The sequence below is a fragment of the Corticium candelabrum genome, chromosome 22 (genome assembly GCF_963422355.1).
Source record: "Corticium candelabrum chromosome 22, ooCorCand1.1, whole genome shotgun sequence".
NCBI classification, from domain to species: Eukaryota; Metazoa; Porifera; class Homoscleromorpha; order Homosclerophorida; family Plakinidae; genus Corticium; species Corticium candelabrum.
In genome coordinates, this window is record NC_085106.1 from 5,548,363 (window position 1) to 5,566,152 (window position 17,790).

General features: G+C 41.9%; 2 protein-coding genes across 2 annotated transcripts in view; one reads left to right on the forward strand and one right to left on the reverse strand.

The window, feature by feature from the left end:
* The window catches only part of LOC134197675 (intraflagellar transport protein 122 homolog), a 32,545-nt gene extending 14,755 nt beyond the window's left edge, over positions 1-17,790 (reverse strand). The window contains exons 1-14 of the mRNA XM_062667021.1: positions 17,709-17,790; positions 17,530-17,650; positions 17,397-17,474; positions 13,702-13,779; positions 13,590-13,630; positions 13,456-13,528; positions 13,362-13,388; positions 13,244-13,297; positions 12,779-12,841; positions 12,664-12,717; positions 12,564-12,608; positions 12,411-12,505; positions 12,279-12,350; positions 6,594-6,678 (exon numbers count right to left, since the gene is read on the reverse strand). Coding sequence (XP_062523005.1) covers positions 6,594-6,678; positions 12,279-12,350; positions 12,411-12,505; positions 12,564-12,608; positions 12,664-12,717; positions 12,779-12,841; positions 13,244-13,297; positions 13,362-13,388; positions 13,456-13,528; positions 13,590-13,630; positions 13,702-13,779; positions 17,397-17,474; positions 17,530-17,610 — 846 coding nt within the window. The 5' untranslated portion in view covers positions 17,611-17,650; positions 17,709-17,790. The remainder of the gene's footprint in view (positions 1-6,593; positions 6,679-12,278; positions 12,351-12,410; positions 12,506-12,563; positions 12,609-12,663; positions 12,718-12,778; positions 12,842-13,243; positions 13,298-13,361; positions 13,389-13,455; positions 13,529-13,589; positions 13,631-13,701; positions 13,780-17,396; positions 17,475-17,529; positions 17,651-17,708) is intronic.
* On the forward strand, positions 328-1,027 carry LOC134197676 (uncharacterized). The gene has a single exon (XM_062667022.1). The coding sequence runs from the start codon at positions 331-333 to the stop codon at positions 946-948; it is 618 nt and encodes a 205-aa protein (XP_062523006.1). The 5' UTR covers positions 328-330; the 3' UTR covers positions 949-1,027.

The window sequence follows — 17,790 nt, forward strand, 5'->3', positions numbered from 1 at the left end:
GTGTACTGGTGAGTTCATGCAAAACTCTAGTGCTGTACATGAGAAAGAGAATAAAATGAGTTGAAGTATGTACGTTGAATTCACGTTGACACTGTAGTATCTGAGTGCTGGTCATCCGGGAGTTTGATCCTGGTAGTAGATCTTTCAATAGCAAACCACAAGACATTACACTGGCGACGAGGATGGCGACGTTTGGGCGATTGGCAGAATTCGATGAAGCCAAAGACAACTGGCGGCAGTACGCCAAACGAATGCAGCAGTTCTTCGTGGCTAACGAGATAGAAGATCCCGCCAGAAAGTGCTCCATTCTTGAGTAGCGTGGGAGCTCATATGTATACACTGTTGAGAAGCTTGTTACATCCGGACAAGCCAAGAGAAAAGCCGTTTGCAGACATCTGTGCCACGTTGAAGGTCCATTTCCACCCAAAGCCTTCTACTACGATGCAACGTATCAAATTCCACAGCAGAAGTCACCAGCCAGGTGAGTCAGTGACAAATTACATAGCGGAATTACGTAGGCTGGCCGAATATTGTGAGTTTGGGGATTCGTTGAGTGATTTTCTGCGAGATAGACTGGTAGTGGGAGTTCAAGATGAGAGGATTCAGAGACGGTTGCTGTCAGAGAGAGATCTGAAATTCCAGAAAGCGTGTGAGGTGGCTCAAGCGATGGAGTTGGCAGCTAAGAATGCTGAACAGTTGAGTGTTAGTGCAAGTGTGGATGTCAAGCCTGAGACACCACCAGTGGTTGTCCAAAATGTGAACAGCCAGAAACCCACTCTGTCAAGCTGCTATCGGTGTGGCTATAAGGGCCATGTTCCATCAAGCTGCCGTTTTAAGTCAGCAATTTGTCACGGGTGCAAAAAGATGGGACACATACTTAGAGCATGCAAGGCCAAAGGAAAGGGTGGCAAGCAAGAACAGCGAGCAGCTGTAGTGGAACACAAATGAGAATTACCCGAGGATGGTGAACAGTCACAACAGCATCATCACTTATAACTCACAAAGTGAGAAGAGGAGATAGTACATTCTTTGGAGTCAAACCAGAAGCCCTGGTTCACTCCAGTGATGATAGAAGGAAAAAAGCTTGACATGGAAATCGACACTGGTGCATCAGTGTCATGATCAGTGAATCTGTTTATAGGCAGCTGTGGAAAAAGCAGCACCCTGCATTGTGTAATACAGCCATTGTCCTGAAGACCTATACAGGAGAGAAAATTCCTTTGCTGGGGAGGATCATTGTCACGGCAAGTACCTCTCAGGTCAGAAAGGGGGTAGAGCTACCATTACTAGTCGTGAAAGGGAGTGGCCCTAGTTTGTGTGGGCGTGACTGGCTGAGTAAACTGAAATGAACTGGCAGGCATCTCACCAGATTTTGCAACTGGATAGAGAGGAGCTGGATGGTATCCTGGAGCAGTATGAGGAGGTATTTAGAGATGAACTAGGGTTCCTTAAGGGTGTGGAAGTCAAGATCCACGTAGACGCTCAGGCAACTCCCCGTTTCTATCATGCAAGAAACGTACCACATGCAATCAGAGAACAAGTGGAAGAAGCTCTTTGCAAATTGGTGGACACTGGAATTGTTGAGCCTGTACAGCACTCTGAATGGGTGGCACCAATAGTCCCAATTTTGAAGGCAGATGGCTCTATTAGAGTTTGCGGGGATTATAAAATGACAGTCAATCAAGTAGCAAAACCTGATAGCTATCCCCTGCCACGGATAAATGACCTTCTTGCACGATTGGGTGGAGCAAAGGTTTTTAGCAAACTCAACATGTCACAAGCGTACCAACAGCTGGCACTGGACGAGCAGTCAAACCCTTTGTCACTATGAACACCCACAAGGGGTTATTTCAATATAATCGATTACCTTTTGGTGTGTCTGTGGGTCCAGCCATATTTCAACGCACAATGGAGAATCTGTTGCAAGGTATTGAGGGGGTGGTAGTATATCTTGATGATATCCTAGTGACTGGGAAGTGTCAAGATCAGCACTTACAGCGGTTAGAGGAAGTCCTCCAGAGGTTGTCCGCGGCAGGGCCACGACTCAAGAGAGTAAAATGCCAGTTCATGGTTCCATCAGTGCAGTATTTGGGAGTCACCATCGATGCAGAAGGCACTCATCCAAATAAAGACAAAGTTAGAGCTATCCAGGAAGCTCCTGCACCAACATCTGTGAAAAAACTCAAGGCTTTTCTTGGGTTACTAAACTATTACAACAAGTTTCTCCACAATATTTCAAGTGTATTGGCACCACTATACAAATTACAGAAGAAGGGAGTGAAGTGGCACTGGGGAAAAGAACAGGAAATGGCATTCAAGGAATCTAAAAGAGTATTGATTTCTCAGAAAGTTTTGATTCATTACAATGCACGAAAGCCTCTGATCCTAGCTTGTGATGCATCACCAGTAGGTATTGGGGCAGTATTGTCTCACCAGGAAGACGATGGCAGTGAACGTCCTGTAGCATTCGCTTTGAGGACGTTGACGACTGCAGAACAAAAATACGCCCAGATAGAACGAGAAGGCAGGCAGTGCTCACACAGCTGCATGATGGGCACCCAGGCTGTTCAAGAATGAAAGGGATTGCAAGAACCATAGTTTGGTGGCCACAGATTGATTCTGAAATAGAAGGAACTGTTCGGAAGTGTCTTACATGCCAGCAGCAAGCGAGAGCACCGCCATTAGCTCCACTGTGTGCATGGGAATGGGCCAGAAAAGCCATGGAGTATATTGCATGTCGACTATGCAGGGCCGTTTATGGGAGCATACTTTTTGTCATTGTGGATGCTCGCACCAAATGGATGGATATTCACTACATGGGCACTTCTTGTACATCAGCCATCACAATAGAGAAACTACGTGACTCTTTCGCCACTCATGGGTTGCCGGATACATTATTGTCTGACAATGGACCTTGTTTTGTGTCACAGGAGTTCGAAGGATTTATGAAGGGCAGCGGTATTAGGCATGTTTGGACAGCACCCTATCATCCCTATCAACACCTCGAGTAGTTAAGGAAGGACTGAGTTGTGGTGAAGGACTACCAGAAATGGTGGACAGTTTTCAGAAGGCACCAGACCCTGTGGTTGCTGGTGGTCTTTTCGACCTAACACTAGAGGATTCTCTAGTTACACCAGAAGAGCCAGTGATCTGGGCACCGATGCCAAGTCCACCTACAGCAAGTGAAAGGGAACTGTCACCTGAGCCAATGTCAACGCCGGAATCGGTAACACCAAGACGATCGACAAGGATTCGGAAGGAGCCAAACCGTTTAGACTTGTGACTGTAAATTGACAGAGTTGTTGTTGTGTTGCGTAGTTAGCTAAAGGTAGTGGGAAGGGGTGTCGTATCCGGGTGCTGGTCATCCGGGGGGAGGGGGTTGATCCTGGTAGTAGATCTTTCAATAGCGAACCACAAGATATTACAGACACAAGGTTTGACTTCACTGTACAGTATACTGTAATGCATACGACTGCATTTACTACACATAAGGATCAAGAGGTGAATCATCTAGAGACATCAAGAGTCTGACCTCTCCTAGCCATTTGCAGTACTTTTAGTTCTGCACGAGAGTCTTCCTTACCTTCCTGCTTCTCCATTATGGCTCTCCTTTTCTTTTGCAAAGGTTCCAGAGTGCTGCGACCTTGAAGTGTGGAGGCAGGTAGATGGAAAATGGTGGCCTCAATTTTGCTCTTCTACAACCCAGACCAAGCTCTTGAATAGACCTGGCTGTACGTGTCTCGAAGCAATCAGGCTAAAAGTGGCTATATTTTGCGATTCCCAATCTTTTCTTAGCTTGGGGATCTTTGGAAATCGAAACATGATTGCGTATGACTTGCGCGAATTGGTGCATCCTGCAGCCATGCAACACCGAACCATTCTAATTTCTTTCGCCACATATTCCTTTGTTTACAATACACGCTAGAGTGGAGTCTCCCCTCAGTGACGTCACACTACACCACTCCCGTTATAACACGTTACTGGAAGTTGAAGAACCGGAAGCAACTTTGACGTGCCATATCTCAGCGAAGACTTAACTTAAAAATCTAAAACTATTTTTCCTGTCATGTATGCAACTAGAACTATCAATTTCCAACATAATTTTTTCATTTTTGCGTTGCAGTTACCCTTTCTAAAGTTCACTTCACTTTCCTAGACAGTGTAACTGATACCTTTAGTGAATAGTAGCAGCTACAAACATGGCCAATGACAACACTACCAAGTCCACCAACAAACCAAACGACATTCAAAGCACCATGCAAAGTCTGTGCGATGTGTGTGTGTGTGTGTGTGTGTGTGTGTGTGTGTGTGTGTGTGTGTGTGTGTGTGTGTGTGTGTGTGTGTGTGTGTGTGTGTGTGTGTGTAAATCAGGATAACAAGAAGGGCAAGTCCAATCTCCACCGAATTTGGCTTGTGCACGCCGAATCCCTAGTGGTCGAAAGTTAAGTTGTCGTCGTCGTCTTCCGGACTTCACCCAGGACGACGTAATTTCCAGTCGACGGAACCGGCCTCTGCTCACGTGTGAATATCTCCGTAACGGCATACTGGATCTGCACCGAATTTAAACTGCCCGTTCCCGTAGGTACACGCTGAGCGTGTCGTTTATTGCAGACAACGTCGGGAAACAAAAAATATTTTTGCTCATATTCGGGTCTTAAAAAATATGCCCACAATCGTTTGCCGTCTACACCCGTCGAAGAGCTGCCGCGTTAAATAAACCTGTTCCCTGAAACGCAAGCAACGTCTTCGAAGCAACAACGTTCAGCGGGACTGTCGAAATGGCGAGAGTCGGCACGAGTCATGACTTGGTTATATATGGGGAACAGATTATCTGGGTGAGTACGTTGCACGTGACTTCCAGTTCCACTGCTTGAATATATATCCGAACAGGATTCGTGTCGAATAGATGCCAAGTTCAATACGCCTGTTCCTCTCAATGGCAGCAACGTCTTCGAAGTAATGCGGCTTCCAAGTCGAAATGGCTTCAACCAATCACTAATCCAATCAACAGGATTTTGGAAACGGGACTTCAACAGGATACTAGCTATATAACAATCAGAACGGGATACCATTGACCGGGATAGAACTTTAACGAAATTCTTCATGAGAATTCTGTCTGGCTGATAATTCTTTGATATAAACTTCAAAATAAATTAGAACGGGATACTCATGTGCAACATATAAATTTGCATACATTGGGATACTTGATTTTTGCTAATTTCTCAGAACAGGATATAAGTGAGCGGGATATAACTCTGAATGAGATTTCTGTCTGGCAGCTATTTTTCAGAACAGAGTAAAAATGCGTGTGAACTCATGCAACACAGAAATTTGCATACAATGTTAATCATTAAACTAATTAACTCTATGAGAATTCTGTCAGGAGCTGCTAATTCTGTGATCATTCACAAAACAATTTGCTTGATTCTAGAAACTTATTAGCCATTAGTAATACTAATATTTAGTCTGCCCATGCAAAGAGCGGGACAGTGAGCTTATAAACTGTAACTAAATTTATATATACGATTATGTAACTTCCATGGCAATGCATCCGGGCAATGTAGCTAGTAGAATATAAAATCCCCGTATGCACTAACCGCCTAGCAAACATATATTGCTGTAATCAGTGATGAATTCTGAATTCGTTAATATCTCATTTCCATAGCAATTATTTGAAACTTTATTACCCATAATAACTAAAAGATTCCGTTCTTCGAATTCACCGAGACTGATTAGATTGATTGTTAGTTAATATCCTGTTGAAGACAATTGGTAATTACATAACCAAGAGTCCAGTCTGAGAAATTAGCAGCGACTATCATGTATCCAGGCAGCAAAAACTGAGAAATCACATGATATTTCTTATTCACCCATATATAATGCAATCAAAGGTCTCGTCTTACAGCCATTGCAGGAACAGGTGTATTGAACAAAGCAGCTACTCGACGCGCCTACACGGGCAGATCTGGTCTCATAGCCATTTCGACAGACCTGTTGCATGTTGTCGCTTTGAAGACATTGCTGCCATTGCAGGGAACAGGCATATCGAACGTGGCAGCTATTCAACGCATGTACACAGGCAAATGCAGATAAGTTTATTTTTCAAAGACCCAGATATACTAAAAAATATCTTGCCTTCTTTGACGTCACCTGCAATAATTGACAGAGTCCACGCGTACCCTCCAAGGTCAGGAACAGGCAATTTAAATTCGATGGAGATCCAATTCGCCGTTCCAGAGAAATTCGTGCAAGAGTCAAAGTGGGTTTGATTGGCAGGAATTGTGTCGTCCCGATAGAAGTCCGGAAGACAACGACAATTTCAGTGTCGAGCTGCATGGATTCGGGGTGCACAAGCAAATTCAGCTGTCTGTGACTTGCCTTTCCTGGAGATCCTGTCTTACATACAAATGCACAAGTGACATACAAACAGAGAGACAGACAGCTCTCCTTTACTATATACATTCCTACAACTATTTACTAAATACATTTAGCAGTTAAATCTTAACTTTATATATACTTAAGCAAAACATTAACACATGACTGTAAAATTACTATTTAATGTTACAATATAAACAAGAAACGTAAATTCTCACATGACCATGATGTTTGAAATAATGAGCACAAAGAGCCAGTTCATCTCTCTGTGTTTTGTTGAGACTACGTGCAATTTCCATTAGCCTATATGTCACATGAAATGACTAATGACAATACACCCACACCCACAAATGCACGTGTGCATCCACAAACTCACGAAACACATGTACGCATAAACACACATGTACACATAAACACACACATGCATGCACTCATGTAGGTGTGCAAGCACACACACACGCATGCACGCACGCACGCACGCACGCACACACACACACACACACACACACACACAAATGGATTGGTAAATGGATAAGGAACAGTCGTTGGACAGTCATGCCCCCAGCCAGATGGCTGGGTTCCTGTGCACTACGCAGGAGCTAAGGGCCGTGCTAAGCAATCTCCTGGAGCCTGGTCAAGTATTTGCAAGAGCCTCAACTGTGACGCCAACTGTGGTGTGGGCACCCAAAGTCCAACACGTCAAAGATCAAGTACACATTATACTCCTGAGTCGAGATAGCAACTATATGTGAGTTTCTTGCCCAAGAAATTTATGCCTTAATTCGGCATCACTGTGACTTCAACTTGCAACCCTGTAGGGTCCCGGATGTACTCACTCCATAAGATGACTCTCTAACCAACTCAGCTATAGCCACACACACACACACACACACACACACACACACGCGCGCGCGCGTGCACACTTCTTCATATTTGCTACTCAACAACGAGTTCACAACCTCCGTTCAGCAGTTGTTTACAATTTGTATTTGATGAGCACGTTCATGTTCAAAAAGTCCATTTCCAGAACGACATACTCAATGACAGATATTACAAACGTTCTTTGTACCAGTAATTGAGTTTTCTGGTAGTCTCTTTTCTTCAATCTTGTCAATTCTAGCTTCCTCGTAATGATCTAAACCTAATCTCATATTTTCTTCTACTTTGAATGGTCACATATTGCTATCATTTCCCAATTTTTGTGATTAATACCAACATTCTGTAGATTGTGCGCTACAATCCTCTGAAAGAACACTGCCACGGCAAGAGAATACCCTCTTTAGTGCTTCACCATTCATAAGAATGTCCTTGCCAGCATTTACTGTACCAGGAATCAGCTGAAATATGCACTCTGCTTTCTTGATATTTATTTGTAATCCAAAACTGAAAGCTGCTTTTGCAAAAGTTTACAATTTCTTGCATTGAGACTCCTCTATTTTCAGCTCTACCATTCATTTCATTTAGCATTGCAGTAAGAAGCAGAGCAAACAGATAAGAGTGGGTGCTAATACGCAGCTCTGCTTTACTCCTGTTTGCACAACAAAGCTTCTGATTTTCACCTTCAGATATGACTTCTGCATTCATTCCTTTGTGTAGATGTCTCACTAAATTTACAAATTTGGGTAGGCAGCCCAATTTTGTCAAGATTTACCACATTGCCTCTCGATTAACTGAATCAAAAGCTTTTGTCAAGTCTATGAAGACCATGTATAATGGTTTATGTTGCCCCTTGCATTTTTCTTGTAACTGTCTCAAGGTAAATACCATGTCTGTACTGCTTCTTCCGTTATGGAACGTTATATGGAAGCCACATTGGGACTCAGAAAAGAGTTCTTCTGCTGTTGTGTCTACCAGTCTATTTAAGAGAAAAATTATTCTTGGTAAGATTTTACTAGCAGTGGACAATAATGAGATTCCATGCCAGTTTCCACAGTCACTTTTATCACCCTTTCTCTTGGAGATTGTGATTAGTTGGGCATCTTCCAGGTACTTTGGTATAATTTCTGTGTCCCAAATGTGTAAGATAACCTTGACAATTTCCTCTGTAAAAGTATCACCTCCTCTTTTATAAACTCAGCTGCAAAACCATCAAGACCAGCAGATTTTCAAGTTTTAGAGATTGACTACAGAATATATTTCTTCAGGTGTTGGTGCTTCATCCATGTCTTTATGAAGTGATTGCTGTGAAATCTGGAACCAACGTATCAACCATGGTATTCCTGTTGAGTAGGGAGCAAACGTGACGCTTCCAGTGAGCAAGAATTTCTGAATAGACTGTTAGTAATTGACCATCCTCATTGCAAAGTGGTGCAGAACACGTAAGACTTGGACCAATAACCTCTTCCAACTCATAAAAACTTTAGTCAATTCTATCCACCAAAATGTTGTAGATGATTTGCTCGATCTTCCCACCACTGATCTCATAAATGTTGTAATTTGCAATGAGTTATCCTTTTCAGTTCTTGCAAGCTCTTGTTGAGTGTGAAAGATTGTGCCTTTTGCTGTAATTTTGCATAAGCACCATGTTTCTTTCTCAGCAGATCTTGTATTTCATCATTGTTGCTGTCAAACCAGTCTGTTCTCTTTTGTACCCTATTGTTTTCTTTGCTGCTTCTATTGTTAACATCTTGAGCCTATGCCATAAAAAGCTCTCAATTCCATATTGAGCTGATTTTCAAAATGATCCACACGACAACATTCAGATCACTTAATCAATCTACGTCAACTTTTTCACTGCACTAGTAATGAAATGTCATTTGGTTACAAGTTTAAGTTTGATGGTTGACCTCACTAACCAATGATCTGTCCAATGTTCAGCACTTCTAAGTACACAAGTCAACTGAATATCTTGCACATCTCTTCCCCTAGTGATGACATGATCAAAATTGATGCAAGCAACATGACCGTGACTGTTCTAAGTTGTTTTTAGTTTATCCGGTAACTGAAATCTAGTATTAGTAATGTTCAGTTGATGACTAGAACAGAGATCTAACAATAGACGGCCATTTTCATTTTCATTGACAACTCTGTGACGCCCAATGTTCCCAGGCAATGACACACAATGACGACCAATTCTTGCATTAAAGTCCCCCATAACTAGTAAATGAAGCTGTGTTCGCTCACTTCAGAGCTACAAGAGTATGCGCATGTAGTTGTGTTCGTTTGTTGTTTGCTTGTGTGTCTATTTATTGTAAATATCAATGCAAATTTTATAATTTTTGTCTATTTGTTGTCGTTATCATAAATTAATCATTAGCTTGCTGCTAGAGCGTAATTCCTTGAAAACACAGGGGTTCCTCGATGTGATTAAAGACAAGTAACTAAATGTCATCAATGTCCCGCACTACACTTCGAATTCAGCACATGCACATGCTTGACAGCTGCGTAACTCTTGCACGGAGCGGGCTCGCTATCCACATTACTTCTCAATTCTGCATGTAGTGCTCTTGCATCACTAAAGGTGGACATGATTACCATGCTTTCATTGAGCCGTTGCTATCATCTTTCGTTATTTTTATTCGTCGTAGGCAGAGATTGATGTATGACTCCTACCTGCATGGGAAATACTGTGAAGCGACATACAGCTACCAGATCCAGTAGAAAGCAGCATCAACGTTTCCTATGAATCTTTCTTGCAAGACGACGTCAATCGTTCATCAGCCCTACTTACAACTATAAAACCTAGTGCTCTCTTGAAGGTCACAGATGATCCATGTTGGTTGAAAGTGCTCATGCAACGGTGCATGCATGGTGCCATGGGACCTTCGCTTGGCTTCTTGAAGAATGATGAATTCATTTGTTTTGCAATTCTTCTGCAAAAAAAGTAACAGACACGTACAACTATTACCTGAACTTTTCTCTGCGCTTCTCAGTTTGACGACGGTTTGACAACATAACTGTTGGGATAGAAATGACATCTCGCCTTTTCTGTTATAATGCGCAGGATTGTTACATCACCCATTGTTGGTGTCCCCAAAGAACTGCTGATTGGCTCAACAAACCCCAGCAGGCTGACAAGCTAGAGTTTCGTCACATATTTTTTGCGTCCCAAAAGGACTGCTGATTGGCTCAACAAACTCCCCGAGTGTAAACACACACTTACAAACATAGAAAGAAATGTACATGTACCGACAGACAGACCGGAAGTCAACTATTTTTCAGCCCGTCTAGAGTGAGCTTCTAGCAAAGTAGTCCACCGCTTATTGTGGTGTCCTTCTTTTATGTTGTAGCTTAATAAGTTTGTCATCTGCTGGAATTTTCACAAGCAGGTCATGAAGCTGGTCGTAAAACAAATTCTTTGCTCCATCATCAGAAGTAAGTGTTGCAGCATACACACTTACAAATGTTACAGATCTGTCTTTGGTCAAAGGTAACCTCAAAGACATTAGTTGATCGCTATAAGCAATGGGAAAATCAGTAAGTTTACTCACAACGTTTCTTCTGATGGCAAAACCAACACCCGATTCTCGTTTGATTCCTTGATGGTTTACATGACCAGAAAAATCTCTCCCATGAATTTCCGAAACAGTGCCTAGGGCAGCAATAAGGAAAACGGGATTTTATAGAAAGAATATCCATTCTCAATAAGTGCCCGAGTGGTTCGTAGGCAACTCTGGAAATTGGGAGATTGACTTGCGTACCACAGAGTAGGCAAGTGTGAGGCCCATCTTGCAACGTCCTACCTATATACTTAGTCTTTCTAAACTTACGAGTGCGACCAGACCTGACGGCCCTCCTACGCTTCTTGTCAGGTGTTTCTTTAGAGGTTCCTTCTTTAATTCACAGCGTAAGACCGCTGTCTGGTTATCAAACCTGTATGTGCGCTGTAGTATAGTACACACGTTATATACAGCCTCGGAATATCGACCAACTTTGGGCACCAACGTTGAATCGCGTACAACAATCTTGATTCTTATTAGCGGCCCATGGGATGTAAATGAGAAAGGTTTCCAAATGATCGCCCAGTGGACGGTCTTTTGGCTGGGCGGTCTTTTGGCTGGGCGGTCTTTTGGCTGGGCGTTGCTTCGGAAATTCCCGGTATCCATCACCCCAATAATTTAATCAAGTCATGAAAGCGGTTGCCACAAACTGACTGCAACATTCTGAACAAAGAATTAGATGTACGATGAGATTGGAGTGAACGTACGATTGTCCAGGCTGTACATGCACTTTCATGAAAAACAGGTTTCCTACTGATGGACCAATACGACCGGTGTGAGTTTCGTAGGTTTGAAGGGCAACCTTCTCTTTGTGCCCGGCAGCTCCACTTGAAACCAACAGTTAGTGAGAAATTTGAATTTTTTTAGTTCAAGTTGACCTGATAGCGTTTGAGCTGTCACTTTTCACTCCCGATTGGTTTGCTAGGTAGCTGACCTTTGTTGATGGTGAGCAACCACGAAGTTCAGGGAACTCCGGGCGGTACCATCACACATCCGACACACACAGACAGACAGACAGACAGACAGACAGACAGACAGACAGACAGACAGACAGACAGACACACACACTGACACACACACACACACACACACACACACACACTGACACACACACACACACACACACACACACACACACTGACACACACACACACACACACACACACACACACACACACACACACACACACACACACTGACACACACACACACACACACACACACACACACACACACACACACACACACTGACACACACACACACACACACACACACACACACACACACACACACACACACTGATACACACACTGACACACACACACACACACACACACACACACACACACACACACACACACACACACACACCCACTGACACACGCATGCACACGCACACACACACACACACACACACACACACACACACACACACACACACACACAATCAAGTAGACAATTACTTTTCCATCCAGCCATTCTGTCCAACGATTTCTATCCCTTTCATAAAATCTCCAGCATAAATATACATTTCACTGACATGAAACAAGCACAAATGAAATACAAAATACAACAACAAATTGCAGTAGAAACACCTTGCAGCTCTTGGGTCATTAGAAGTGTTGCACCATTCTGCTTGCTTTTTTATCAACTGTTGTACGTTCCCTACATTAGCAGTACCGAGATACTCCTGCAACAACGTGACAATCAAAGCAAAGCTCAATCAATTACTAAAAAGTACGAAATACTTTCGCATGTTCAAACTGTCTCAAATCTGAAAACATGTCCATTGCCTAAACCAAAGTGTTGAGTAGACATAGACCGAAATGAAATGTATGAGCTCACTACCTTTGAGGCATAGCCAGCTTGTTTGTAGAGACGTGCTGCCTCTTGGTGTTTACCCTAATATGAACATAGTATTATTAAAGCATCAGAAATACAAAGTCTGTGAAATAATGATCACCTCATATGAATAAACATCTGCTAAAAAAATGTCATTGTTGGTCTCTCCGCGTCGTTTACGTTCCTTGACACAACAGACAACAGAAATGTTAATATCATATATCTCAAACAATCACTGATGATCACAAAAGCCTTAGTGTAATCAAAAAATAATGAAGATACTCAGTCTTCGATATAATTTAATTAAAAAGACAACACCCAATGATACAATGACAGAGCCATACAGTTAAACTGCAACATACAGAATTAACAGTATGAAGCATGCAAACACACAAAGAAATGAAAAACAAACAAACAAACAGAAAAACAAAAATCTATGCATGCAGATAAGATAGGCATAAAAACAAGCAAGCAGAGAAGGGACAACCAAGGAAGTGAGCACAGATCAAAGAAAACACCAAAGAGCAAACATACAAGCAGACAAATATTGACAACATGTAGTAACCAATGTGGTGTGCACACATACCTCAATATTGTGTACTAGCTCAAGATAACGAAGCTCTCTGATCCGAATAAAAGCCTTCACAAGACAATTCTAACATCTACATATACACATGGCAATCCTATATAATACCACAACTTACTTTCTTTGCAATTTCAAAGTCAAGTCCCTACCACATGGTACCCAGACCACATCACATTACTAATGAGAACTCTTGTGTCAAACAACATTATCACCTCCAATGCTTCCATCGCTAGTGCCCTCCAGTCTCCTTCAGTTACACCCAAACAAGCTACCTGATAGGCATCACTACGTTACAAACAATTAAGTAATAATGATAGAACTTGTCCATTATGATATACAATCATACAGAAACATCTTCTTCTCCAAATATTGACACATAGGAGCAGACTAATAATAACAGAATATCACTTCACTCTATAACAATTTGCTGTGAAAAATTACACAACGTCATCAGCTACCTGCGGAACGTCCACAGAGCTAATTGAATGGCTATGCAAACAAAAAATCTTTGACCCACTGAATCCGACAACAAATCCCTGCAATGAATCACATGTCTACATGTAGATTACTTGCATGCTTATGATGGCATGCAGGCACGCACATGTGTGTGTGTGTGTGTGTGTGTGTGTGTGTGTGTGTGTGTGTGTGTGTGTGTGTGTGTGTGTGTGTGTGTAGGATGTTGGAATGTGAGATCTCTTGAAAATCCAACCAAGCAGAATAGCAGACTTCGTGATGTATTACATACTATGAATGAGAAACATATTCAAGTTCTAGCACTTTCTGAAGTATGGTGGTCTGGTAACAGATTACTACAAATCAATGAGAACCTTATTATCTATTCCGATTTATCAAAACAATAGTTAAACAGTAGAAGTGGAATTGCAATAATGCTGGGTAAAGAGGCAACAATGACTTGGAAATCAATTGGTGCTGAATGTGACCCTATTTCAGACAAGTTCTTGAGAACAAGGTTCAAGATGCATCTGGTATCTTACTGTGATTGCTGTTCATGCACCAACCTATGAAGACACAAATTGAAACTTCAGAGAAGTTTTATTAAGACTTACAAGAAGCAGTGTGTGTAGCACCAAAACAGGACATGTTGGTGATCATGGGAGATTTTTATGCAAGAGTTGGGTGTGATGTTATTGGTAAAATTGGTGCCAACAAGAAGAATTCAAATGGTGATCGCTTGCTGGATTGTTGAGCTTTAAATAATTTAGTTGTAACCAACACAATATCTAAGCACAGACCAAGTACAAGTATGTAAGCTTTTTTGGAGATACAAACGCAATTCTGTTGAAATGCCGCTCAACTTAATTGTTGCTAACTGACTGTCAATATGCAGATGATGCTACCTGCTGTCAACAATTAGATCAGGAGCTAATAGAGCGGTGACTGAATATTTGAACACAAGTCAAGATTTTGGTTTATCATTGAGTATTCCAAAAGCTAAGGTGATTGCTGCAGGAGGTACGTTGCAAAGATTGCAGTCCCATAAAAACTGAACACAGTAACATAGAATATGTGAGAGATTTCACATATCTTGGATCAACAATTGAAGCTTCAGGGAGGTTAGACTTCGATGTAGATTGCAGAATTACAAGAGCATCCAAAGCATCTGGAGCTTTTGATGATAAAAATCTGACTACATTGACAAAATGCAAAGTACTAGTATATGATGCTTGTGTGCTGTCTGTACTATTATGTGGCTGCTCTGAAACATAGACCCCTTTGAAGAAACATTTTCAGAAACTAAACTCTTCATCATAGATGTCTTCGGTCGTGTCTTAAAATCTCTATCACAACACAGTGGGAAAATCATATCTCAAATGAATCAATAAGACAACGCTGGAGAGATCCTGTCACTATAAACATAAAACTTATAAGACAACAAATGCAATGGTTAGGGCATTTGGCTAAAATGCTCAACCATCAAATTACCAAGATGTGCTTCTTTGGGTGGCTATCAAAAAAACTTCCACAAGATGGCCCTAGAAAACGTTGGAAAGACATAATCAGGAAAGACCTAAACGATCTGAAGATTCCAGAAGGCTCTTAGTATGACTTAGCAAATAAGTCAAGATCTACTTGGAGAAAGAGAGCATTGCCATGCCTGCCTGAAGTCTATCAATTGTCATCTGGCAATGTTGAGTTACAAACTGTTGTCTGTCGTGAATGCCTCAGATGTTTCAAACGTATTAGTGATTTGTAGAGATACAAATGCATTGCTGAAAGACAAAAACCTGTACATCAGCAAACTGGAACTATTGAATGCCAGACCTGTAAGAGGTATTTTATTCAGTACACAAATGCATTGATATGCATGGGAAGACTTATTGTGATCTGGTCTTTGTTCCCACTGAAGGGGTTGCGTGACCGTTTAGATGGAAGCGATACAGAAGAAGGAGAAGGAGATGTGTGTGTGTGTGTGTGTGTGTGTGTGTGTGTGTGTGTGTGTGTGTGTGTGTGTGTGTGTGTGTTAGGTTTAGATCGTTACGAGAAAAGCAGAATTGACAAAATTGAAGAAAAGAGACTAATGCACCACAACTATACGCCAGAAAACTTGACTACTGGTACAAATGACGTTTCCAATATCTGTCATCGAGTATGTCATTCTAGAATTGGACTCTTTGCATATAAACTTGCTCATCAAAGACAAATTTAAACAGCTGCTGAATGGAAGTCGTGAACTCATTGTTGAGTAGCAAAAAAGAAACGAAGAAAGAAGGGTGTTTTGTGTGTGTGTGTGTGTGTGTGTGTGTGTGTGTGTGTGTGTGTGTGTGTGTCTGTCTGTCTGTCTGTTTGTCTGTCGTCCGTCTGTCTGTCCGTCTGTACATCTGTCTGTCTGTGTAGTGTGTGTGTAGTGTGTGTGTGTGTGTGTGTGTGTGTGTGTGTGTGTGTGTGTGTGTGTGTGTGTGTGTGTGTGTGTGTGTGTGTGTGTGTGTGTGTGTGTGTGTGTGTGTGTGTGTGTTCCCAAATGTGGATGCCGGCAGCGCATAAAGCTTTGCAAGCTCTGTGGTTGCCAGCCTATTGTGAAGTTGTGAAGAACAAGACGAGCTATAGTGATTCATGAGTTGTCATCAATCTACACAAGAATTACTTCTTGTAGCTCAACCATCAGTTCATCGATGCAACCCTGTGTCTGGCCATTACGGCATACCATTTGAAACATCTTGTTGGAAACACATCGGGAAGGCTACCCTAAAACTGTAATTCTCGACGTCTCCCGGTTGTCCTGGTTATGAACGGTCCATCAGTGGATACTCGTGTTTCGCCAGAGTGAGCGTACGAACTGGACATCCAGGCATTCACTATAATCTCAACCGCTTGTCGGAGTGTGTGTTTTGAACTCACAGCAACTTTCCAAAAGCTATACAAATCTTCACGGTGCTCTTTGCGTACCAGTACACGTCGATCTAAAGCTGGACTTGCTTTTCTTACGCAAGCTAGTCAACATCAAGATCGAACGACCTGACAGTTTTTTCCGTCTATTTATGTAAACATTGTTCAGGAGTCATGATCAACTATATCCAAATGGTGAACCTCGGTAACGTAGGTTTCTTATTGGACCTATGGCTAAAAGTTGATCAACCGCTACTATGTATCGTGTGGAGTAGTCCCAATTGTTGAGGCGGTGAACTCAATTTCGATCTTGCAAATCAAAATTACTTGATATTATAGCACGAGATAATGACTAGAGAAGGCAGAAACAAGCAACAACAAAGCTGATTCTGTAACAGTTAATGAAACACCCTAGCCATTTGTCCAGCGCTTTATGTTCAAAGACACCGCCATCATCACTTTACAATGGACGGGTTCAAGGTGTGTGTGTGTGTGTGTGTGTGTGTGTGTGTGTGTGTGTGTGTGTGTGTGTGTGTGTGTGTGTGTGTGTGTGTGTGTGTGTGAAGAAAGAGACTAATGCATCACAACTCTACACCACAAAACTTGACTACTGGTACAAAGAACATTTGTAATATCTGTCATCAAACATGTCGTTCCAGAATTAGACTCTTTTCACATCAACATGCTCATCAAAGGCAAATTGTAAACAACTGCTGAATGGAAGTCGCGAACTCATTATTGAGTAGCGAAAAAGAAGAAAAAAGGTGTGTGTAACGTTATTGCTTTCTTTACCATACTGAAGTGTTACCTGCATCACTTGTTGATGAACAGGGAAGTTGCTTGCTTTGATATTGAGAAGACCATTTCCCGTAAAGCATAGCATATTCTACCAAACAAAATACAGCAACTTTATTCATACAAACAATTTGTCCTAGATCAACCTCGTTGTGTGTATTCCATGCAACACTGTTTGCATTTGGTTCTTGAAATAGCAGCTCCTTTGTCTTCAAGTCATACACCATGCAAGAATTGCTCTCATCAACAACAGCAAGCTTTGTACGACTGCAAAAATCTATCAAGTTGTATTAATTGTACATTAGGCGATAAAATTTTCTTTAACCTTGCACTCAAGTCGAGACAACGTATTGACGTGTGATGCTTTAGTTGCAATACAGGAAATGAGTTGTCAAGGAAGATGGCAA